General features: G+C 42.2%; 3 protein-coding genes across 3 annotated transcripts in view; 1 reads left to right on the top strand and 2 right to left on the bottom strand.

Annotated features, from left to right (window-relative positions):
* Positions 1-707: 707 nt before the first annotated feature.
* On the bottom strand, positions 708-6,035 carry LOC141902187 (ferredoxin-fold anticodon-binding domain-containing protein 1-like). The gene is made up of 6 exons (XM_074789828.1): positions 5,924-6,035; positions 5,080-5,273; positions 4,118-4,274; positions 3,293-3,496; positions 2,315-2,467; positions 708-1,851 (listed from the first exon to the last, which is right to left on the bottom strand). The coding sequence occupies exons 2-6, from the start codon at positions 5,264-5,266 to the stop codon at positions 708-710; spliced, it is 1,845 nt and encodes a 614-aa protein (XP_074645929.1). The 5' UTR covers positions 5,267-5,273; positions 5,924-6,035.
* A 311-nt stretch (positions 6,036-6,346) lies between these two features.
* The window catches only part of LOC141902017 (TBC1 domain family member 30-like), a 70,929-nt gene continuing 51,921 nt past the window's right edge, over positions 6,347-25,354 (top strand). Inside the window, exon 1 of the mRNA XM_074789648.1 lies at positions 6,347-7,099. Within this exon, the coding sequence (XP_074645749.1) occupies positions 6,580-7,099 (520 nt within the window). The 5' untranslated portion in view covers positions 6,347-6,579. The remainder of the gene's footprint in view (positions 7,100-25,354) is intronic.
* On the bottom strand, positions 13,724-17,041 carry LOC141901090 (uncharacterized). Its single transcript, XM_074788169.1, has 5 exons — positions 17,018-17,041; positions 15,947-16,621; positions 14,691-15,874; positions 13,981-14,499; positions 13,724-13,757 (listed from the first exon to the last, which is right to left on the bottom strand). Exons 1-5 carry the CDS (start codon positions 17,039-17,041, stop codon positions 13,724-13,726), a joined length of 2,436 nt encoding a protein of 811 aa, XP_074644270.1.

Raw genomic sequence — 25,354 nt, forward strand, 5'->3', positions numbered from 1 at the left:
TTGGGCTGAAGATGTGTCTAGGGTAGACACATGTATAAACCAAATATCAAGACATTACCTTGAAGCGTCTTCAAAACTTCCCAAAATAACTGGATTCCGTCTACGGACGGACGGACGGACGAACGGACGGACGAAAAGTGAACGCAATAGCCCGCTGGGACTAAAGTCCCAAGTGGGCTAAAAACCTCTGCCAACCAATATGGCGCTAAAGCACATGGCGGCAAGATCATGAATCTCAAGTTGCTCAAACTTACATGCCGATAATATCAATGTCAACAGTTGATCCGAATAAAACTAGAAAACAAGCCATGGACAACAACAGTTTTTGGCCTCGGGCTTGAACTCCAAACTTACCATGCATTAGTTCCCGTTGCATTTTGGATATGTTGTATGTAGGGCCAATAGCTAAATTTTGTCAAGACAACTTTAAATTTCGATCCGATTCCTAAGTAAATGAGATCATCTTCAAGGCCATGTCGCTCAGTTTTTAGTGCCTAGTTCTGCTGCCAGGTGACCCATACTTTGCACTGCACTACAAGAAGCCCATACCTGCACTACCTTTGTATCCAAGCTTCATCAAGATTGAATCACTAGTAACAAAGCTAAGCAGCAGTAAGACAAACGGCAAAGAAACAATATCTAACGAAAGCCTGAGAAGCAGCAACAAAGGTGACACAGTTAAGTAGATAGATATTCTTTTTTAAAAATCATTTGTTCAAAAAACTAACACCTAAAACATCCACGGCTAAAAGTCTGATTCGACTTTGCATCGAATGCGATAAAAGGTAAGATAACGATTTATCGCACGATTGAAAGGACATTCGATATCCGCGGGCGCGTCGCCCGTCCGCCGACCGATAAACGTCGAACAACTCGACCGATTTCACGTTGTCGTCGGCGATACATCGTACGACGTCGCAAAACGATTTCACGTCGAATTCTCGAGCGTCGTTCAACCAGAAACTGATGTCGTGCACCCACAACGATGGGTACAAACTAACCTTCGTTCGATCGGGAACGAACTTCGAACGCGAGTCTAACCGCAGTTTTTCGACACCAGCTTCGATCGTCGAATCGCGATACGCCCTCGCGAAAACGCTCGACCATAAAGTTCGGCGATCGTGAATTTCGTAGATTAATTTCGTTAAAGTATCGACGTTCAATAGGAAATAAACGACGACCGAGTCACCATCGTCCGCGCGAGTTGAATCGACCGTAGCTAAAATCTCTCGCGAATTCTGTTCCGTTTGAACAAATAAGTATGACTTATACGGACTATCCTCTTGGACTGGACTCCATTCTATGCTAACAGCACCGGTATTCAATAATTGGTCGACGATACTTTTTAAAATCGATTTCAGTTCATTCGCGGAGCTATCGACGACGGCTTCCTCTGAAGCGCCGATTTTCAGAAGCCCTAACATTTCGTAAGCGACCGGGCTAGCGTTTGTTCCGATGACGCACCGGCGTAAACCGACGCCTGTTAATATTCGTAAACGCGAAGTAGCGTTCAATTCGGATAGATTCTCCGAGAGAGTTTGTCGGTAATTGAAACATTTTCCACGCCGCATTTCGTCTAGATGCATCAGTTTTAATTGCGACAACACGTTTTCTCGCGTTAGTATTTCTTCGGACGCGATCTCCGTCCGAGTCGATTCTGATTCGACTAGAATGTAGCTATCGTTGTCGTCTTCGTTAACATCGTTAACGCGTACACCATCAATCGGGAACAGGACGCGCGCTTCATTTTTGGGAATTTCCGACAAATCGGGATAATAATCCCGTAACGAATACAAAACATCTTGTTCGACCGATAACATGAATTCCGGTATCAAGTCGTTGTGGTTAATTCTGAAAGTCAAAGAAAATTTTTCAACTAAAGCTTTCATTTGTTATATGTTCTACCTCATGAGTCAGGAGAGGTCTCCTTGAATGAGTTCAAATACACGGCCAGGGTGGCCACTTTCCACCTATTTACAAATCCCCTGAATTTTTCCCAATTTTTCCATATGATTTGACAAAATTCACTCGGAGAAATTTCTAGGTTTAGAATGTTACAATCCATTCATTTTTAATTTTATCACTAGACTTTAAAAAAGCGGTTACCCATACTTCAGTTTTCTCTTCGGACATCTATTAAAAAATGGACTAACAAAGGAACACTGGACGTATGATATTCTACCAGTGAATTTTGTGATCATCGAGATTTCAAGCCGCGATAGCGAATGTCTTAAAGGAGGTTGGGAATAAGGCTGCAGAAAAAATGGCCGCTTTAACAATCTAAAGATGCAGAGAGTAGTTTGAAACAAATTACCGATGTATTATTTGAGCTATGAACGGTAGACAGGAATATCTCACTCCAGATATTTCTACTTCTTGCGACGGTTTTTCACAGATTTCGTTGATTTCCGATTTTATAAACATGTGATTGATGCCACGCTCTGTGTGAAATGATTTGTTTTGGTTTCTGTAAAAAAAAGATTTGTCGATTTTAAAATCAAATTGCCGTTTAAAAAGATGTTCACCACTATTTTTTACTGAAACAACATTTAATCTGAAGTATTATCAATACAAGACCAAACTTCTACAGATCTTCTGATTCTATTTTAGTTTAGGTTGATATTGGATAAGGTTTTATAGTTCCAGGTCTCATGTTCTCAGTTGAGGCAAGCAAAACACGCAAATTTAATTTTCTACAAAATAATTTAGGTGTGCGGGAAGTTTTCAAGTCAGTATTACACTTATTGAGAACCTAACACCGCATTCATACTATCGCTGGTTAGTCTATTCTAATTTGACCTTATCAATTTAGTAGGAAGAAATCAAAGTCAAACAAATTTTTTAGTGATCTGTTTATTGCCGGTCCAGCAAGACGCGATGCTACGATAAACAGGCAATAAAAGCAAAATTTTTATTCTCACAGAGAAAATGACGTACATTGGTCTTTCTGGAATTGACCTATCTATGACAGCCTTTTCCTTATGTGAATGCTTGGTCCATTCTAAAATTGGAACGGACTAAATTGAGAAATTGAGAAAAGTGTGAATGGTTACCGCCTAACCAATTATGATAAAACCAAAAAGAACATTAGCTTTTGCTTGAAAGCAAAGTTCTAGAGACATTTACGCCGTCTAACAGTCAAGCCAGACATCAAAGTACGTAAAATACAATTTTAATGATGTTTAAATCGGATTTATCATTTGTCAGCCCAGATGATTTAAATTAAGCGGGTTTGACTGCATTCACAACTGCTGAAATAGATCACAATTCCATGTTGAAATTCTAACCTTACCTGAAGCCAGTAGAGATGTATTCGGTAAAACTAAAATCATTAAACGGTAAAGCCGACACGAGTATCAATTGCGAATACGCCGCCATAGAAACGACCTGCCAACAATTACCCCATTCGCGTACGGGATTATCAGCAGGGGTACCGCCTTGCCCGTTAACCAGGGCAACCTCAATACACCCATCACCACGCAAAAGCAACACAGCACTAAAAACATTATAAATTTCAAATTCAACAGCAATTCTAACACAAAAAAAATATAGAAATCTTTTGAAAATCATTCCATGCCGAGATGTATCGGTTATCCAAAATATCTAGGCCAGTTCTACAGTCAAATAATGTTTTTAAGTTTACACCTACTTTTTGTCTCAACTTTAACAGGGCTAACTTTTCTAATACCGGTAATCAACACCACATGTACTTAAAAGCTTATCATCAGTCACTCAAACCCTTACCCTGAATATGTATACTATTTCGAGCATTTTGTACTTGGGAAAAGCAGCCATTTTCTAGCCCTTGATTTCTATAATTCATGTGTTACTGAGTAGACTCCCCTCGAATCGGATCCTATCCAGCTCCACAGTTGTGAGTAGGAGTAAACTCCAAGTTAAAATTAGTTCATTCGAGTCAAATCTCAACTCGTAACTTTGGAATTGGACCCAGAGATACAAATTTGTAGATTTGTTAAACCGAAAACACAATGTTTCAGCTGTTGATTAATATCAAAATATAGAATTGATCATTCAAAATTCTCTCTATGACTTGTACCCCTCTCACCTATTCAGACATCAAATTTCAATCGCTAACTCACAACACAGTTTCTCTTACCTTTGAAAGAAATCTTTCAGTAGCTGGCGATTTTTCTTGATGTTGGACTTTCCGCCGACGTGGGGAAAATTAAACTTGATCGTCGAAAATCGGAGTTTCTTCAATTCCGTATGATTTTGTAGATTAGTAGCGTCCACGTCGTGCAACACTACGCCCCCTGAAAAATATCTTTATTAATCAATAATGAAACATCATCAGACGACACTGGACTCATTGCGCTTGGTACCTGGAATTCATTTCAATAAACAATCTGCGAGATATATTCTTTACACCCTCAACCCGCTAACACCACATGCAGGGCATTACCAGCTAGTTTGATGACTGATTTGCAATCCTTGACAATTCGGTGTAAAATGAATCAAAAATCAACGTTTTAGGCAAAAAAAATGATACCTTGTTTCTCTGTTTGCTGAACTTAAAAGTTGACCCGGTTGCCTATCTACCCTGTCCATTCATTGTTTTTAAATCGTGATCAGGCTAACCATAACAGACACAACAGCTTACAGGCGCAGATCCAGAGGGGGGTTACAGGGGTCGTGACCCCCCCCTGCTCAGCTTCCAAAAACTTATAATCGTTTTCCTGAAGGAATGTACTCAAGACAAAGCGGGCGGACAGTACGACATAATCGGTACCATATCATCTTATGTTTGGTCAACAAGATGCTGTATAGGCCCCTATCATTAGAGATTTTAGTCGGCAGTTTAACATTAACATTTCTCTGGAAAAAATCCAGGATCCGCACCCGAGCTATAGAAATGAACTGATTTCAAATTCTACTGGAATTTACCCAGCTGCTGCGGAGAAACAAGGTATAATTTCTTAGCATTAGTTCATCTGCCCATCAGTCAGACCTACCATAAATTAGGTATGTACTACAAACATTTTCAGGGCCATGACCACTGATGTCTGTTCAAACAAGTTTATAAAGACATTTTTAAGCATGATTCCTCTAAATATTTACCCTTCTTAACGACAAAATCGATATTCTCAACTGCTTTTTGCTGGTGATATTTCTTCACAACGGCATCGAAACTATCGAAACTTGTGGCGATCAAGCGTTGATGTTTTCCTAGTTGTTGAATAAATGACACGGCAAACGAGAAATTTCCCTCGCCAACCAGTAGAATATATTCATCACCAGACGCCATCTTTCGACTATGAAAAAGAAAAATGTCTATGAACCTAAAAGATTTCCGATTGAATGGTGTATCGACAATCTAAACTTGGTTTCAAAATTCAGTAACCACCTTATTGGGTAAAAACAAATCCTGGTCCCAACTGTATCGATTTAGGGTTGTTAGGTTCACAGAAAATTCAGGTTGCGGCTCGGGCATTTATTCAAGGTGATTTGATTTGTACCACTTGATCATAAGCGGCAGTCGAACACGAGTTTTCCGAGTTGTTAGAACAAAAACGCCTCGAATCTTTCGGCTCGACCTGTTTCGGGAACAACTTGTTCAACAACCTCGCCCCCTCGGGACAAGGACATGCTCTACCATATCAGAAGGATCCAGAGTTGGTTGATGATCGCCCCCTTCAGGTTTGGACCCTAAGGACCACCAAGAACCAATAACTTGGAGGCTTGACGCGTCGTGTGGTAATTAGGCCTTAATCTGTAAGAGGGGTCGAGTAGAGACAGAGTAGAGCGGGGCGTGGGATCCCCGATGCATGACATGGCCCGTGGACGTGGTCGCTGCCATCCAGTGGGAGGCCAACCGCCTGGGTGTCCGGTATACTCGGTTAGGCTACAACCCACTCTTCAATCAAAGGATACGCCACTAAATGATTAAATATACCACATTTACCTTGGCTGCCCGTCAAAATTCCTGCTGTCAGCTTCTTCAATTCAATCTTCTTGCACAGCTGGTGATTGTTAATCCCACGCGCCATCTATTGCCATTGGTAAAGTCAGTCAAGGATCGGCTAATTCTAATTTTGGAGACCTGCAGCCTTTTGCTATTCGATCATTTTTGAGTTAAATAAATGGCCCTTAACATAAGATAATCGTTTCAATTTCAACAACTTACTTATGCCGAAAACTGGATGCTCATTCTTAGAAAACACAAATCAACATAGGCTACCCTAATTTGAATTTATTCATGTTACATGCGCATGGGTATAATCGATATACATGCGCATGTGTGTAATCGATATACATGCGCTTGTGACCTGTTTATACATGCGGAACTACGTCTCAATCAATCTAAATTCAATCGACAAACAAATTAGTTTCCATGACATCTGTCGAATAGGGCTCGGATACCGATAATCTAAGACCGGCGAAATTTACTTCGTACGATTCGTTTTTGGACGTTTTATCGGGATTTCTCGCATTTCGAATCGATTCGACGAGAACTACGTCTACGGCGTGAAAACTCGGACAGATTTTATTGATCGTCGAATGCGCGATTACGAACGGAGTGTAACAGTGTAAGCCAACATGGCATGAGAGAGCGGAAAGATGGCGACGCGTTTCAGTAATACTGCCGTTCCAATTCAACGCGAAATCATGTCGCGCACCGACTCCGAGGACGAGTTGTTCTTCCCTTACAACGAACAGGAACCTAAATTCCACCGTACGAAACGATCCGAAAGTCTGGACGTATCGTTTCAGTCGAGTTTCAAACACTTACAGCGTCAATCCAGACTGAAATCCGGTGACAGTATCAGCAGTATTGCTTCCGCCGCTGCGACATCGCTGACGGCTACCCCGGGCTCGCTGTCCGGATCGAGTTCGCGGTCGCAATCTCAACCGGATGTTTACGCGAATTTAAAACAGCAGCATTCGATCGTCGACGATTTGCTGTTCGAGATTTACAACCGGTGGCAGTATCAACAACGAGACAGTTTCGACAGCGATACGTTCACCGAGTGTTCGAGCACGTCGGACGCCTTCTTCGGTCGGCACGACTCGCTGCAGCTCAGCGAATTGGACCAACGTCACTCGAGACGCATTCATACGGCTTTTTTGTTAAATCAGAGTAAGTACGAATATATTCTAGTATATTCTTTATTTCTAAATCTTTGTTCAGGCCCGGGGCATCATCATCGTAATCAGAGGCGGATTTCGGAATTTTGCATCGAGGGCCCAAAAATTCCGAGCCCTACACGTACTTGGTACATGGACGTGAGGCTGTTGATGCAAAGTCCGCGGAGGTTTTGGGGCCCCAAAGTTGATCTTGAAAAAATGGACAACTTTCTGAGCATCCTCTAGTGTGGTTCTTGAACAAAATGACCAGCAATGATTTTCCACTAGGCCTATTATGTGTTAGGCCTACGGTACTTTCTTATGTCAGGTTGTGAAATGTTGTTATCTTCGCTAAAAATAGGGGGCCCGGGCCATGTAGGCCATTTGGAGGAGTGGTGTGGGCGAGTGGTTAGAGTGTTCGACTCATAAGCCAGGTTATGGGTTTGAACCCATACATTACCGTTGTGTCGCCGGGCAAGACAAACTGAATGCCTCTCTTCACCCAGGAATATAGACGACCCCTGAGCGCTAGCAGCTGATTGGATATCACTTCTCCTCAGCAAGAGATGACTGATAAATGGTCAGAGTTGTAGGCTGGGGGTAATAATACCGACTTAATGGAAAGCGTCGTATGACAGTGAAAAGGGCGCTATAGAAATTGAATAACTACTGAATTACTACTGCCCTTGTATCGGCCCTTATCATCATTATCATCTAGTAGATATCGACTGCCACATCCACAGACAGTTTTATGTCCAGCTTTTCCCTTGTGGTGTGGAACTGATACACCCGCCACAGTGGCTAAGACCCATTCTTCGGCATCCTTTAAAAGTGGGTTGTCGAACCTGACCTTCTAAGGGGACCTCTATGGCACACGCGATCTACGATTCCAGCTATGGACTCGAGCTTTTTCGGTGGGTGTTGTACCCTTGCCACAGAAGCCGAAATTGGTCATGGTTTAAAATTATATATTTTTTACGCATATTTTCTAAATATCTTTCATTAAAGTGAGCCGCACTCTGTCGAGGAAATTATCGAGAAATGTACGTACTTTACTATAGATCACTCACTCCTGTGATAAAGTGCAATAATGCATTATTCGATGCCACATGTTCAACATAGGTCTGACTATATCTGTTGATTGGGATTTTTTTATTCTTCGGATCCTCCGAATTTAGATCTCATTGACCGGCCGGAGAAACGATAAAAGCATTATGAAAATTAGAAAATTTCCGGTTTTTTTATCCATTTTTAAAATCAAAAAGAAATAACGTCAGCTGATCCTTGAAACAACAAAATAAGAAAGTCTCCCATCATTTGAATAGAACAGCTAAATCTGAGTAGGCCTTATGCAGCTATCAGTGGGAACCCTGATCCTACCTGACACTTTAAGTAAAATATTTCTAGCCAGAGCTGTCTCATCAGACTCTCGACAGTTCTTCGCGTAAGGATTTAAAAGAACTCTGCAGCCAGTAAAACACAAAGTTTGAAGGTGAAAGAATGATTTATTTTGGACACTTAATGATTTAACAAAGGCTTATTGAAAAACAAATTACAATGAAAAGTAAAATCTTTCAAAAACATAACTCTCCATGTAGTTCAGTGTGGTAATGAATTTAGCCCGTACGCATCTTATGACCCCTTCATCAAATTAGCCATGTTTCTTTTCATTTTTTCATTTTCTTACAATTAGGCCTCGAAAATGTTTACAACAGGCCATTTCTGTGTGTTAACTGAATAGAAACTATGCTTTGATTACCTGTCGATCACAGGTTTTATCTAGTCAAATAGTTAGCGATAACAGCTGATTTAAAAAACAAGTAAAAGCATAACGCATTCAAGGACTAACTAGGGATAGTGATTTCATGGTACTTATAGCAGCTAGAATATCAAGCCCGAGTCAAATTTGGCCCTAATTAGAGAGTGTGTTCACAAGCAGACCACTCACTCGACGCTCTAAACAATGCTCCGAAAAAAGCGAAGTGAGTCATTTCCCGAACCAGTTGCAATTTACATGCAATAATTCAACCTGTGCTAAAATTTGGTATATAGGCCTGGTCCAACATTTTTGGTCGGGCCAAACACGCACAGGTCCATTTGCCATCCGTGTGACTAGTTGTTCCAGGCCAAAAATGCGTGTGATCGCAGCTATTATCAGTTGATTTTGGTTCGTTAAAACGTTAATATGTAGATGATACCTACGTAGCCACTCGATAATCGTGGGTTTTTCTTTCGATTCATGATGAATAGGGCCTATAGATAATCTATATGGAAACAAAGAAAATTTGCTTTTTTGAAAGTGTGAGAAAAAGTGACAGATAATATATTCGATTGAAACGCTTTTTATCGCGCCGGTCCCCTTTGCAACATATGTACCTATCTATCTATAGTTTATATAGAGTAATCATTGATTTTTCCGACTGATAGCATTATGGCGTGCGATACCAGCTGGATATATTTGTATATTATGATACGTATAAACCTACACGAGCTGTCCCTTTGTGATCCATTTTTACCCACTTCCCCAATCAGCCATTCCCGATAAAATATAGGCAGGTAAAATTTTTACCGAATTCGTACCAACGACTATAGCCGCGATCACACAAGTGTTTTTGGCCCGTGCCTCATTTGGCCCGGCACAATGGTTCACACGGGTGCCAAATTGGTCCGGGCCAAATTTGGTCTGACCAAAAACCTTGGACCAGGCCCGAGCCAAATATTAGCACGGGACAAATGATTGCGTTTGAATTGCAACTATTACCGCAAATGACCCACTTGGCTTTGTTTGAGCATTGTTAAGTATCGAAAGAGTGGTTTGCGCGTGGGCTCTCTATTAGGCATGGGCCAAATTTAGCTCCAGCCTGATCAGATCTGTGCCAATTTAGCCCGGGCCAAATCATCTCTGTGTGATCGCGGCTTTAATGGTAGTTGATTTGGGCCGAATCGAAAAACCAAATATTACATTCAATTTCCACCTATTTTTTCTATTTACGCAACACGAAAAATTTCCGCGTTTAAACCGTTATTTCATTTTAACATCACATCTGAAACTGAATTTTCGTTTCAATGACATTTCATTAACGTGGTATAAAGAGGAAAAGGACTAGGTTAAATCGAAAAGTTTGATTCAACACCCTGCCATAAGAAGACTACATCATAACGAAAAGTTGATTTCAGTATGGCGTCAGCCACCGTGTATTATAATATGGCAGATGTATGAACATTTTTTTTTTTAGAATAAATTATTCGCGTTTACATTCACTGAATATCGGCCGATTGTTTTCATGAATAGAGTAAATGCGAAATTTTTGAAATAACATCTGCGATTGTTGTATTACGGTTCGCGATATCGTGACCCACTGAAACGTGAAACGTATGGTTCGGCGGCTTCTTGTTTCGACTCGACTATGAGACAAATGGAACTCGCGATTCAAAATTTGAAAATCAAAATTTTCGTAACGCCGAAATCAAGTCGAATAGACGCGGCCACCCTGCGGAAGCTTAATTTCAGTAATAATAATAATAATAATGATAATAATATTTATTTCTTATATACCGCGCTCCGTATACATTTCAGCGCGGTTTACAAAAGGCTATAAAAACAATTTAGAACAGTCAATTAAAATATTGCCTGAAAAGAAAAGTTTTCAGCTCAGTTTTAAAAGTAACTACATCGCTGCAGGATTTTATTCTAAAAGGTAAAGCATTCCATAAGTGTGGCGTTGCGAGTCACAAAGAAGACCAGGTTCGGAGATAAAAGAAGAGAAAGACTAAAAACACGACGGGTTCAGTCTACAGATCATAAGATACTCGTTTATTTCGGTCACACACAGGCTAACCACCTGTCCCGACTGCACATGCCCATGCTAATATATATGATGATTCGCTACATAGGCTAAGGGGGAGTGAACACTATATGTTTACTGACATATTTACATAAACATCCTGTTCTCGACATTTCTCCAGGGGGCGACAAAGGTAAACAAATAAAGAGTAAGAACGGAGAGATATATGACTAATCATTACAATGGATTAAGTAAATAAAGCTTATGGAAATCAATAAACAACTAAACGTTAATTCAAAATACGATTAAATAGTAAATTCAGGCATTGATAGTAACTATTATGCAACTATTTCAAACATTCGACGATTTTTGCACGAGCCTTTCGCGCTGCGTTTCACACGGGTCGCGGATCGGAGGTTATAACGGGGCCAGGCTCTTTAAAGTCCATATCGGTGTTAATTTCAAGCGGGAACAGTTTATTTATAGGTCGGCTAGTATTTGTAGTGCCCATTCTAATTTCTGCTGAACGAACTGCGCCGTCGTTCCCGTAGTTCAGTTTCGTTACGATCGCAAGCTTCCAGTTAATTCTACGTTTTTGGTCGTCGTGTACGAGTACAACGTCTCCTGATCGAATCTCGCTTGTTCTGCCATTATTTCGCATGGACAGATGTCGTTCACGTAGCGCAATAACGTATTCGTTGGTCCAACGAGACTGAAAATGTTCGAAGAGTTCCATCACTCTTTGTGCGCGTTTCTGGAGGTTTTGTGTATTTATCGAAACACCATACTCCGGATCACTGATAGCATCGGTATCAGATAGGTGCGGTAGATTCGACATAACTTGTCCGTGAAGGAGGTGCGATGGTGTTAGCGGTTCTGGGTCAGTTACGTCATCGGACAAATACGTAAGCGGGCGGTTGTTGATCACCATTTCGATTTCCGCGACGAGCGTAATAAGTTCAGACATCGATATGTATGCGCGGACTAAAACACGTTTCAGAACTTGTTTCGTAAGTCCAACTAAACGTTCCCAAAAGCCACCATGCCATGGGGCAGCCTTTGGTATAAATACCCATTCAACATTTTTCTCGAGCATGTATTTTCGAACCGAATGAATATCGAGAAGCTTCTTTAATTCTCCCGCCGCGGCCACGAATGCCGATCCGTTATCACTTATCAACTTTTGAGGTAAGGATCGACATGCGGCGAAACGTCGGAAGGCGAGAAGAAATGTGGCACACGACATATCAGAAACAACCTCGAGATGAACGGCACGTGTGTTCGCACATGTAAACAAGACTATATACGCTTTCGCTTCTCTGTTGTTATCTCTCACAAACAAATGTCCGGTGAAATCCACTCCCGTTACGGTAAAGGGATGGGCATCTGTCAGCCTGCTCTTCTGCAACGGTGCAGGGTCCGGTAGTGGGTATGGCTGACCACTAATGATTTTGCAATTGTAACATTTTCGCAACAGAGATTTAACGACTTTCCTGATACTTTGAATCCAATACGTTTGTCGAATACGGTTAATCGTTGATTCTGTACCCAAATGAAGTGCTCTCGCGTGAGCATCAATCACAGTTAACTCGGTAAATCGCCCATTCGGGGGTAGTAATATTGGGAATTTCGCGCCATAATCAATCGGGGCGTTATGGAGTCTCCCTCCAACTCTCAACAAGCTATCATCGCCAATAAACAACCGTAGCTGTTTTGTCAGGGGCGCTCGCGATTTTGCATGATTACCCTGCAGCACGAAAATTTCATTCGAATAATTAGCATTTTGCACAGCTTTAATCCACGCCGTTCTAGCTCGGGCTATATCATTCGGCGTCAGATCCGCGGCGGACCGATCTGTCTGGCGTTGAAGTTTCGCGACAAACAAGAAAACGTAAGCGGTGACACGTAATAATGATCCCAACTCTATGAATCGTTCAATGTCGATTATTTCTACCAAACCAATCCGTTCGTCCTCCGCGTCTTCAACCTGCCCGGGTTGAGGATCGTTGATGTGGAGGATATTAACTGTACTAGTGTCAGCGTATAATTTATCCACGGGCCAGTCGCCATGTTTCAGCCATTCGGGGCCAAACCACCACAAATTAGAATGCCGTAGTTTCTCGGAGTCGATTCCACGCGACAGTATGTCTGCCGGATTATCAGACGTCGGGCAGTAACGGTACTCGTCAATTTTGATAGATTTAATCTGTTTCACGCGGTTGCTGACGAATACTGGTAACTTTCGATCGGAGTTCAACCAACAAAGCACAATCTGACTATCGCTCCAAAGCACTTTTTTGGTTATAGCGATTTCAGAACCGAGCGATTCAGTTACATAATCGATAAGCTTCGAACCTGTCAAAGCAGCAAGTAATTCCAGTCGTGGAATAGTTAATTCCTTTACTGGTGCGACAGTGTCTTAGACATAACAAACGATGTATCATGCTGGTTTCGTAAATAAACCACAGCTCCAAATGCTGCTTTGCTACTATCAGCAAACACGTGTATTTCATAATTCTGGGTTTGCGGTTGACTTAAGTATTTCCTTGATAACACAATTTCTGACGCACGTGACAAATCATTCCGAATCGAGAACCATTTTTCTCGCATTGATTCGTCCTGTACTGGGTCGTCCCAGCCTAGATTAAGTTTCCAGAGTTCCTGGATGTACATCTTAGCCCTGACCTGTACGGGGGCCAGAAAACCAAGCGGATCATATAACTTCGACGCCGCGCTAACTACCTCACGTTTTGTCACCAGATCGGACGTTCCGTCATCTACCTTGATGCTAAGGGTGTCGTTATGAGTGTCCCATCGGATCCCGAGGACGTTCGCGATGGGTTTCGACTCGGCTACTCCATCCGAGCTCGCCAAATTACGCAGTCTCTGGCAATTAGTTGCCCACGCTCTGAGGGACAAGCCTGCAGAATTCATTATTTCGTTTGATTGTGCATAAAAGTTTATCGCTTTGTCCTCAGATGTTACTCCAGTGACGATATTATCCACGTATATGTTTTCGGCCAATTTCCCCGCGGTTTCGCAATCGTAATTGGCTAAGTGGGATTTGACAGTGGCATTAAGAACAAACGGGCTCGAGACCGCTCCGAACAGGATACTTTTAAACTGAAGTACTTTGAAATCGCTTTCTGGATCATTCGGGTCGGTTAACCACAAGAATTTGGTATACTTCCGATCGTGTTCGTGGAGTCTTATTTGTAAAAATGCCTTTTCGATATCGGTGGATATTCCCGTAGAGTACAATCGAAATCGCAACAATATAGATACCAAATCGTTTAGGAGCGGGGGTCCAGTTTCCAAGCAATCATTCAACGACGGTTCGCTTCCGACTCTACAACTGCAGTCGAAAACGATTCTGAGGGGCGTGGTAGTAGAGTCCTTTTTTACTCCTCGGTGGGGTAAATAGTGTCCGATACTAGAGGTGTCATGTGTTACATCCTCTATGAAATCACGCGACAGTTGTTCTTCAATTATTGTATCGTATACGGTTCTCATTTCTGCGGATAAACGGCGTATCATACTGCGAGTCCGTGCTTCGGCCACGTGTCTGTTGTCCGGCAAGGGGGCGTGGCTTTCTTTCCAAGGTAGTTTCGCAGTATAGCGTCCATCGCTATCAACAGTTAGATGGGTTTTAATATAGTCCGAATAAGCAAGTCCACGGTTTTTTATCAAAGAAGCGTCATCTTTGATGCCGATCGTTTCTAAGTCCCAAAACGATTGTAATGAGACTTCCTCTCCGCGGTGCGAATTGAGATCCATATTTCTCACACAAGATACGTTGAGAACGGTTGAATTCCTTACTCCGGTGAGTAAGGTGTGGTTGGTATGGGCCCTGATAAGAGATACCCTATACGTGATGAAACGGCAGTCGGGCCGTAGCCCTTCACGGTATTATCGCCGACTATAGACCAGTAGTAATCGGCGCCAATTAATACATCGATATCAAAGTCGCCGGTTATTGATGATGGCTGTTCCGCTAGAGTTAGGTTTCGCAGATGCGGAAGATCCAAAACTTTATTGTTTACAAGATTGCTGATTGGCGTGGAGATGGTCGGTATCACGAGGGCTTTAATTAGTATCGGTGAACCCTCTGATGACGCGATGTTAAAGTTCGTTCTTTGAAGTAATCGCCGACCGGCCAGTTGTTCTCCGAACGTCGCTAGATTGATTTCCTCTTGGCCCAGATGTGGGAGATTTAAGCTGACAGAAATTCGCGTCGTGATAAACGATCTATGGCTGCCTTCGTCCAGTAAAATGTTTATCTTACGACCATTCGAGCGGTTATTAGCGGAAGTTGATGGCGAAAAAATCTCCGCCACAGCTGTTTTAAGAAGTATGGGCCCATCTGGTCGTGGTTGTTGGGCGCCGGCATACGTTTGATGAACAGTTTTTATATCGTGAGAATCGCTTCTGCTTCCGTTTTGTGGTCGATCTTTCGTAGAAATCTCGCGCGTTTCTGTAAGGGAGGAACCACATAGTAACGTGTGATGTTTCCCTCTGCACTTTTTACATGTGTTCTTGGATTTACAGTCCCGAGAACGATGAGTGCCCATGCAATTATAACAAAGTTTATCACGTTTAACGATATCCAGGCGTTTCTCTGGTTCGGTTACAAGAACACAATCTGACGCGAAATGTGTCCCTTTACAAAATGTACATTTTAATGGTTTTCTCTTGATCGCATTGCCCACGTGGAACGCTGACGTGGTACCCAGGTGAGCAGTTTCTGGGTACACTGAAACTCCTGCCTGGAACGCTGTTATCTCTCTCGAAAGGGCATCTCGCAACGACTGGAGATTCCAATTCGCGCCGTTATTATCCCTCGTTATCTGTCGTCGTATCATCCCAGGCAGTTTATCTAAGATAATCGGAGTCAACAAATCTCCGTAGCTATCTTCGTTTTTTCCGAGCGCACTTAGTCCTCGGATATATGTTTCCAGTTTGTCCGAAAATTCCATCAGACTCTGCATGTCTTCTGTCGGTCGCTAAAGTTCCCATAACGCTCGCATATATGCACTGATAATGATTTGCGGTTGCCCATACCTTTTTATCAGTACTTGAAGTGCGTTCGCATAATTCGACGCGGTGAGGGCCAGACCCTCGATCGTTCTGTAAGCTTCGCCGTTAAGTTGTGCGCGTAAGTATTGGAACTTAACGACGTCGTCGAGATTCGGGTCGTCGTTGGCCGCTGAATTGAATCCGTCTATGAATTCCTGCCATTTGAGTAAATCGCCGTCGAATTTTGCGAGCGTAAGTTTAGGTAGATTTACCTTGTTCGGGCGAAATGGCGTCGCAGAAGCACCGGAATTGTTCATCGAAGAATTATGAGGTTGCGTTGTGTGCGTCGCCTTTTCTACAAATCGGATTATTCGGCCGCGTTTTTCAATGACGCTAGATCTGAAGTCCTCTGCTTCTTGAATCGTGTCTGAAAGATGCGTTAAAGGAGTTAGGTCCTCGATCGTCAAGTCTAGCTTCTCTAGTCGACTTAACTTTTCTGTGATCTGCTCGATGTAAATATCTAGTAAATCTACATCGTCTTCGGTCGTTCGAAAATCTTCGACGATTGTTGACGATTTCACGACGAGATCATCAACTTTCTGCCTGATTGCAGTTCGTGTGATTGTCGACCGGTTCAGTTGAGTATCCTCCACTCGGCTGATCCTGGTCACGGCACCAATGTGGCGTTGCGAGTCACAAAGAAGACCAGGTTCGGAGATAAAAGAAGAGAAAGACTAAAAACACGACGGGTTCAGTCTACAGATCATAAGATACTCGTTTATTTCGGTCACACACAGGCTAACCACCTGTCCCGACTGCACATGCGCATGCTAATATATATGATGATTCGCTACATAGGCTAAGGGGGAGTGAACACTATATGGTTACTGACATATTTACATAAACATCCTGTTCTCGACAATAAGATTGGAGCTGTAGTTGCGCGCTAGTAGGTCATGATGTCATCCAAGATGGCCGACTGTGGCTTCACTTGCCACCCAACGATTAATGCTATTTACTTCGGGCTTCAATGATTTTGTGTTGTGCATTAGAACGAGGGTCACGGACTTACATCGTCAAACAAGTGCCTTTCGAGAAAGCGCTTACTTTCACTATCAAAAAGCGCCTACCACTATGAACCCTGATAAAGCCATGTTCACACTACGTTATCATAACATGGATAGGCCTCTGTGAGAACAGTGTGATTGATGTGATAAATAATTGTGATAGGCTAAGTGATCAATTAGTGGTTGTGAGTTAAAAATCAATAATAGTTGAACGTTTATTGATTACCTTTGTCTGGTCAATGACATAAAGTTTATTTGAGGTTCATTTGAATCTTAAGTCTGCTAGGTTGTTGTAAAAGACTACATTATTCATGCTGATTGGTTTGTCTACTACAGCTGTGGCCACACGGAGATGATTTGGCCTGGGTCAAACTGCCCCCCCCCCCTAGTCATATTTGGCCTACGCTTGATTAGAGCACATTCAAACAAAAATCACTCGTTTGTTAGTAAAACGCTAATCAAAGCAATGCTGTGAGAACACACAGCATTGCCTCGATAGCATTTTAGTAACAAGTGACAGAGCCCTGTTCTTAGCACAGTTGTCGCTTTCAGAACCAGTTAGCATTTCACGTGAAGTAATCTGAAACGTGCTATAATTTGGCACGGGCCGGGTCCATTGTTTTAGTCACGCGAAATTTGGCTCTGTGAACCGGGCGCTGACCAATTTTGCACCAGTTCGAATTTGAACACCCATATTTCGCACCGGCGAAAATTTGACTTGGGTCAAAAATGCTCGTGTGATCGCGACTATAGTTTTTGCAGAGGTTTACGGCTTATAAGCCTTTTATAGGCTGGCTTTACTTGTAAAGAAGACACTTTAACCCTTTCAGTGCGTCTACACCGCAGGGCGGTGTATGAACTGATGATGGATTTTGCTAGTACACCGCACTGATGTGTATTGATGTAATTAGTAATTAGTTTTAACTCTATTAGATGATGGTAGCACCTGTCAAATATAGTGAAATATTAGTAACTAACAATACACTGCGCCGTGGTGTAGATGCACTATAGAGGTATTCCCATTATTCAACACGCTAGGGTGGAATTTTTCAAAATCTCCAGCACTATAGGGTATTGATTAGTCAGCACTGAAAGGGTTAATAAGCTTATATATAGTTCACGGGTGAAATTTGACTATAGTTAAAACACAGTTCCACGAGGACTCAACAACACGTGCCTCTACAGCTCGTGAAGCAACTTATTACCAACTAGCGAATGACCCGTCCAAAGACGGGTTTTATCATGATTGAATTGACAATTTTGCTTCTCGTACGTATTGTTTTCATCTTGAATTCCCTCTTATTTATTCGATTGGTAGATTCGACTTGACTTGATCTGGATGGTCGGTTGGGAAAGATATATATTCCCTTAACTACTCGAAGCGGAAGTGGTGTTTGGACTTTTTTGGAAACGAAGTACTCGGACGACTCCTACGAATAAAATCTACAGTGTTACAGCAACGTTTTTTAGAAAAAATAAGGATTTGTTTTCGTATTCGATCAGTAGATTTGGTCTCATTTGGATTGATTTAGTGTCACTTACAGACCGACCACGCCTGCCGCGAACGAAACACGGAGTTTGATTTTGAAATCTGAATTGGTACAGATGAAGTTGTGTGATCGGCGGTCGAATTTACAGAAGTTTTCATCCAAATCGAAGTACATTAAATCGGAAATTTTGCTTGCGGTTCATTCGAACATCTTCCAACCAGCCTGAACCGGCAAGCGACTGACTAGGGTTACACGAACGCTGACGCCTGGCGTATACCAGGTGATTTCTTGTTGACTTGTTGACGATTTTCATCTCGATAGTTGTGCTGCGATATCGCATAGTGTTCAACCACATTGTCAGCTGTTGATAGTGCCACCGGTGACAAGATTGCCCAGTATCTAGCATAATAGATATATATTCGGTTACAAGATCACTGTCAGTCGCATAGTGCGCCCCTCGTAGTGACAAGTCCCGTCACTAACAGCCGATCAGCACTTGGATTACTAGAATTGAATCGATGCCTTGAAAAGTAACACTGCTTAATATTTTCAAAAATAAGTAACATGATATAGGATTTTATAATAATCAAGGATCGATATATTTATTTTGAATTTGCATATATCGATAATTGAATTGAATTGACTGGCAACCAGTCTAGCCCAGATACGGTATAGCTTGGAATTGAATTAACATCGTTAACGTTTATTTTCCGTTTCCTTTACGTTTAAAACGGAAAATTGTTCGGCTTTTTGGAAAGAAATCAAACGCGTACCGTACATCGTTGTATCGGGTTTTAAAACGCGTTTTAAATCACGTGTACTCAACGCGTTTCGATTTGAACGTTGAATGAGAGAACGTGATGCGTTCAACACGCGAACGTTGCGCAATGAAGGCTTCAAGGCTCTCGGCGGTCACCGTTGTGGCAGGTAAGGCATTCCAATCAGCGATGGTCCTTGGGAAAAATGACCACTTGCGTGCTTCGGATGAACACATTGGCCGCTGGAATGCATGCTTGCTCAGGCCTCTGGAGTAGCGTATTGGCTTGACGAACCGAGTAGTGGTGTCTAGGTTGGCCATGCCATTGGTAATCTTGTACATCATGGCTAGTCTGGCATTCCTGCGCCATATTGATGACATAGCGCACATCCTCTCATAAAGTCTACTAATACTAAGACTTACCTAAAATGGAATGAGAGTATTAATTACGTAGTACACATCGACTCACACGGAACCCGTCGTATAATGCATAGTAGTTATCAAAACATCGTTGTAACGGTTCTTACGTTGTCAAAGAATCATGTGGTCCCTGGCCCTGAAGAGAAATGGCGCCATTTTGCGGCCAGCGATTCTGCCATAAAAAGACTCATTTCGCTATGTTTAAACATTGTTCGGTATTGAGTGAGTGTTTTACATGTCACCACGCTCTCTAATTAGGCACGGACCAAACTTGACTCGGGGCCCGATCCGTGCATATCATCTCGGCTGAATACGGCTTATGTAAATGTTTGGTTTCAACAAGAGTATTCAGCAGATAGAGTGTTTCAACGATGTAAATGGTGGTGTTTTATCAGATTTCATTTGATACCTGAAAAATATGCGAAAATGATTGAATTTCGACTACGTATATAATTATTACAAATTAATCCAGATTTATGATTATGCCAGTTTATCAAGTTACGGCTGTCGAGAATAAAGCTGGTTTCATTGTACGTAGCACTGGTTTATAACATGTACATATTATCAACACGGTATATAGGAACTATTCAAAACCCTCATCTGTATGATGCAGATCCGCGCAGAACGTCTCTCGTACAACAGATTTTTCGGTAAGAGGTGATTATATAAGCTGCGTTCGCAGTATAGCAACAATCGCGCAAGCATTTTTTACCCGGGCCTTATTTGACCATTTGGCCAATCGTTCACACCGCGCTGATTGGGTCCATACCTCTTTTTTTTCGGCCGGGCTGGTCAAGATTTTAGTATGGGTTCGATTAATTCTTTAGCCACGATCGCACAAGCATTTTTATGCAAAACTTTGCAAAAAATATGCAAAAACTTTTAGCTAGGATGCGGAAGTGACTCCTTAACCGCAGTGAGTGATTTGCACATGAACATGCAGGGGTCTTGGTTGGGGCCAATGAGACCCAACCAAAAAGACAGATCCAGGTTGTGCAAAATTTTGCAATGGATTATTACCCGCTGTATGTGAATAGCAACTTGTCATTCATTGCCTCCTGTCAATGACAAGTGTTTTGTCTAGCTGGACCGGGTCTGGGCCAAATCAGAGCTGACTAACTAGATGCGAACGATCGCTTGCACAAGCGTTGTTGGCCCTTGGCAAATTATGCTCGGAATAACTGTTCACACGGGTGCCGCCAAATAGGCCCCATGTCTGTTTGGCCTGGGCAAGATTTGCCCAAACAAAACATCGGAGTAGGGTCGGGCCCATCCTCCCTTGGCAGGGATTCGAACCCGATGGCATCGCTATACTCAGCCACGGCACGAACCCCTGCCACAGTGGACCGGGTGCGCAGGTACATACGCAGCTATGCTGCGTGAAAACTTGCAGCACCAATCGGATTGCTCGTCATATAATCACTCAGGTAAATTTCACGGAAGAACTATAAATGGGAAAACCCGGGCTGAAATAAAACGGGATGCCATCAAGTTCGCATCCCTGCCGGGGAGGATGGGTCGAGCCAGATTTTAGCAAGGGTCAAATAGTGTGCATGAATTTCAACTGGTTCCGCAATTGAGACTCGGACCTTGCGGACATTTCGCTAGTATGAATGCCCGATCCGTACTGATATGAAACAGACTATGTTTAGTACGTCGGCACCGAACGTGGCTAGTATATGGATGGTCTATACGACGTTACTCGGTGACGCAATATTCTTTTATGTTGGAATTATCCGCAATTTATATGCGTTTCAATTCCCTATTTTACGCGATATCGCCAGCAGACTGACTCATTCCTCGTCTTCTTACTATTCCCATAGGATTCTGAGTGGTATTACATTTAAAAAATTGACTACGCGGGCACACGTCAATCTATTTTTAGAATTGTGCAGGACCCAGTTTCGTAAAACAGAACTGATTAAGGGGTTCGTAGTGATCTGAAACAGCCTGATATAAAAAGTTATTTCAGGCAAGGAAAATTCTGGAATTTTGGTGTATTTGAAGTAAAGCTAGGAAAAGCGTGAAGTTTTGTAACAATATATACTCATTTTTGTTTTCCATTTGATTTCTGTGTCTGCTACGCTCCTCTGTCCATTGGTAGCATCCAGCATAAACGTTTTGCCAATAATGAGCACCGGAAATGGTTGAATTTTTAGTTCGAATTTGCCTTCCAAACAGCCCAGAATATGATCTGGTATTCAGATTGTTTAGGACCCAGTTCCACAGTTGTGAGTTAGATTTAACTCTGAGTTAAAGTTAGTTAATTTTCAATGTTTTAACTCGGAGTCAAATCTTAACTCACGACTGTGGAACTGGACCCTGGAGGCTATGAACCTTGATTAAGCTAAAAAATAATAAGCTACGTTGAGCATCCGTTCTTAATCACTACATGTCCCGAATTCGATTATAAGCGACGTCACTCAAGATTCTAAGGCTTACTTATGTTGCCAAATCCACGAGAATCCCGTGCTTACAAAGCAAGCCGGCATTCACGCATAATTTGGCGCTTAGGAAGACTGTTTTAGTTTTTCATTCGGTAAGCCGATGCTGGGGGATAATATTCAAGATGGCTTCTCTATGCTATCTTTGCATGTAGGTCATCCAAAATGGCCGCCACAGTTATATCGGTGTCTGAAATAGCCAATTTGGAGCGTGTTACCGCTGTGCAGTGTAGAGTTTTAGACACCGATATTTTAGACCAAACTTGCTCCGTGGTCGCGAGCCAACTTTTTCACCGGATCAACATGCTTGCTTGCAGTGTTTAGCAATGCCATGTGCGTTGCGGTTGAGGTGTTTTAATGAGACAATTCGATTTATGCCTTTAATTAAGCTTTGCTCATTCTCAATAAAGTTCGATAGTCATCTATCAAATTGTCTCACCCTCTCGGGTTCTTAGCACAAACTTCTTAGTTTATTAAATCTCTTGTGTAGGCCTATATTTCGTATTCACAAAGGGAGGTCATAGATACCGAGGTATACTTCTAAGCCGCGATCGCACAAGGATTTTTGTACTGTTCACTCGGGTGCCAAATGGGCTCGAGCCTGTTGGGCCTGGGCCAAATTTAGCCTGACCAAAACGTCGGACCAGGCCCGAGTCAAATTTTAGCGCGAGACAAATGATTGCATTTGAATTGCAACTGGTAACGGAAATGACCTACTATTTACTAAGATTTTATATCAAAGATTCGAGTGTTAGGGCTAGATTTAACTTGGAATGGATTTGGTAAGAATAGAAAAATGTTAAAACCTTACATCGACTACTAATAATTGTGTTGAGTGTCTGACCCGGAAATATATTTCGTCCATGAAACTGATGTAAGTTTCAACTTTCCTGCGTGTTAGTGGCATACGCATAACCTATCAAAACGCGATTTTATTAAAAGCTCACTGAATATAGAAAATCAGTATTTGAAACCAGTTCACGTGGGATTCAAACCTTAACCACTGCCATTTTGAATGATCATGTGATCGTAGAACAGCAGCTGCAATACAGCTGCAATTCAGCTATGATGCATTGAAGAAGCGCTCAGGTCTACAGAACGCTGAGCAACTAGTGGTGGGTCTAGAGAATAGTTTGTATGTCCTAATTACGCGTAAAAATTGTTACATCGTCTTAACATGTTTAGCTATGCAATTGTTGCATAAAACCTCGTCGAAAATAGAAGAAGTCGCATTGTGTATACGTACGTCCCTTAAAAAATTTGAAAAATCTCGTTTTTTTTCTTTGGTGCGAAGAAATGTGAAAATGGTGGAAAAAAGGGATGTGAAAATTTCGAGAATCTTTCGAGTATCTCATCCCAGAGCCCCTTAGTGGCCGCTCAATGGCTGTGATCACACGGAGACGATTTGGCCCGGGCCAAATTGGCGTGGATCAGACTCGAGCCAAATTTGGCCCGTGTCTAATTAGAGAGCTCACGCGCAAACCATTCACTCGATACTAAGCAATGCTCGAACAGTGAAGTGGGTCATTTCTGGAACCAGTAGCAATTCACACGTAATCAGTTATCGTTAGCTAAAATTTAACCGGGCCTGGTCCGACGTTTTTGGCACGGGCCAAATTTGGTCATTTGAGCGATTTTACTGTGGTAGGCAATTTTCCGATGAAACATGCTCGTTATTGTACGACTAGTCGACTAGTTGTTTGCGACTAAATCCGAGATTAATTGCAATGAACGCGTAGACGAGTGGTGCGTCACAGCGATTTTCAAGCGGTTTCACAATTGCGATAAAATTGCAGTTGAAAAAATCACGCGTTTGCGCAGATTACAGCCCTAAACTATTATAAATATTTTCATTCGACCACATTTCACCCTCACGTAGTATTACATTAAAAAAGAGAGCTTTCGACGTCATGCAAAAAGAGATAGACGCAACGCCAGATGTTTTTTGAATTATTATTATATTTCGAACCATCGAAATCTCTTTGTTATTCCGCCAGCAACGCGCGCGCGTATGCGTTAATCTAGATCGTTTCATAAACGCAAAATTAAAACTATGTTTCGTAATAGTTCTCCACAAACGGTTGACTTCATGGGGGAGGATCCAGAATTTCCGGTGCCCCATTATCTTAAAGGCGCCCTGTAAAAAAGGGTTATTCATCTTCCTTTCAAAACGGCAGTATTTTAGACAGTATTTCAGAATTGTTTAGTGGAAAGGCGTTTTTCTGTCAAAATAGCATAATTTCATTGGGAAAAATTCTGAACATTTTTGTGAGATTTGCTGGATTACAGGATAGTTCATCTTCCTTTAAAAAGGCAGTATTTTAGACACCTTCCGTTTTATAATTTTTTGGTTAAAAGGCTATTATCTAGGCTATTAAAATGGCGTAGGAATGGCGTATGAAATTTGCTGGATTATATCTTTCACCAACCAACTCTGTCACTGGGCACTCCAAGAATGACCTTAATTTTATAAATTTTGCTTCAATTGCCTGTCAAGTGTTGCGTCCAGCGGATACCAGTCATAACAGGAGATTTGAGTCGTGATTACACGAGCTCTAATGGCCCGGGCCGAATTTGTCCCTCATGCTAAATTGTAGCCATATATGAACGAAGTGATTGCGTGAACGCAGCTGATATTATGATATAACAACGCCGTTTCACAGTATACCAACCATTCATATTGAAAATAGATACCTACTCAAACATTTGTTTCCATTTACACTCGTTCACCTCTGGCTGGAGAGAACGGGCTTCGAAAAAATTTTCATTCGACTCCACTTGCCAGTGGTAGATCCTGACCATATGTCGGAAAATGAATACGCCTTAAAATCTCCAACGGGACAGGTGACCTTCATTCCTCGTCTTTGCAGTCAAATTTTCGAATGATCATCGCCGTTGTGGAGGGTAACCACTAAATGCCGAATCATTGCATGTACTGCGATTCGGACCAGTTAGAAATTTATCGTTACGTTCGGAAATTCCGAGTTTTGGCGAAATTTTATTTCTGTATTTTGGCGTTTAGCGGCCTCTCGATCGTGGATCGTTGATGAACCATCAACTATCATAGACCCATTAACCAGTAGATATTTGACATAAGCAGCGATCACACGAGCATTTTTGGCCCGGGCCAAATTAGGCACGTGCCAAATTTGGCCCGGAACAACTGTTCACACGGGTGGCAAATGGGCCCGAGCCTGTTTGACCCGGGCCAAATTTGGCCCGACCAAAAATGTCGAACCAGGCCCGAGCCAAATTTTAGCACCAGACAAGTGATTGCGTTTGAATTGCA

Source organism: Tubulanus polymorphus, chromosome 3 (assembly GCF_964204645.1).
Source record: "Tubulanus polymorphus chromosome 3, tnTubPoly1.2, whole genome shotgun sequence".
Lineage (NCBI taxonomy): Eukaryota > Metazoa > Nemertea > Palaeonemertea > Tubulaniformes > Tubulanidae > Tubulanus > Tubulanus polymorphus.

Coding starts and splice junctions, on each gene's coding strand:
- LOC141902187 (XM_074789828.1), bottom strand. CDS start 5,266: ATGGCGTCTGGTGATGAATATATTCTACTGGTTGGCGAGGGAAATTTC. Junction 2,468..3,292: donor TACATCTCTACTGGCTTCAG/GTAAGGTTAGAA, acceptor TTTTTTTTACAG/AAACCAAAACAAATCATTTC. Junction 1,852..2,314: donor ATAGCTCAAATAATACATCG/GTAATTTGTTTC, acceptor TTTGACTTTCAG/AATTAACCACAACGACTTGA.
- LOC141901090 (XM_074788169.1), bottom strand. CDS start 17,041: ATGGCTTTATCAGGGTTCATAGTG. Junction 15,875..15,946: donor ATTATGCGAACGCACTTCAA/GTACTGATAAAA, acceptor TGGGAACTTTAG/CGACCGACAGAAGACATGCA. Junction 13,758..13,980: donor CTTCAGTTTAAAAGTATCCT/GTTCGGAGCGGT, acceptor ACTAATTGCCAG/AGACTGCGTAATTTGGCGAG.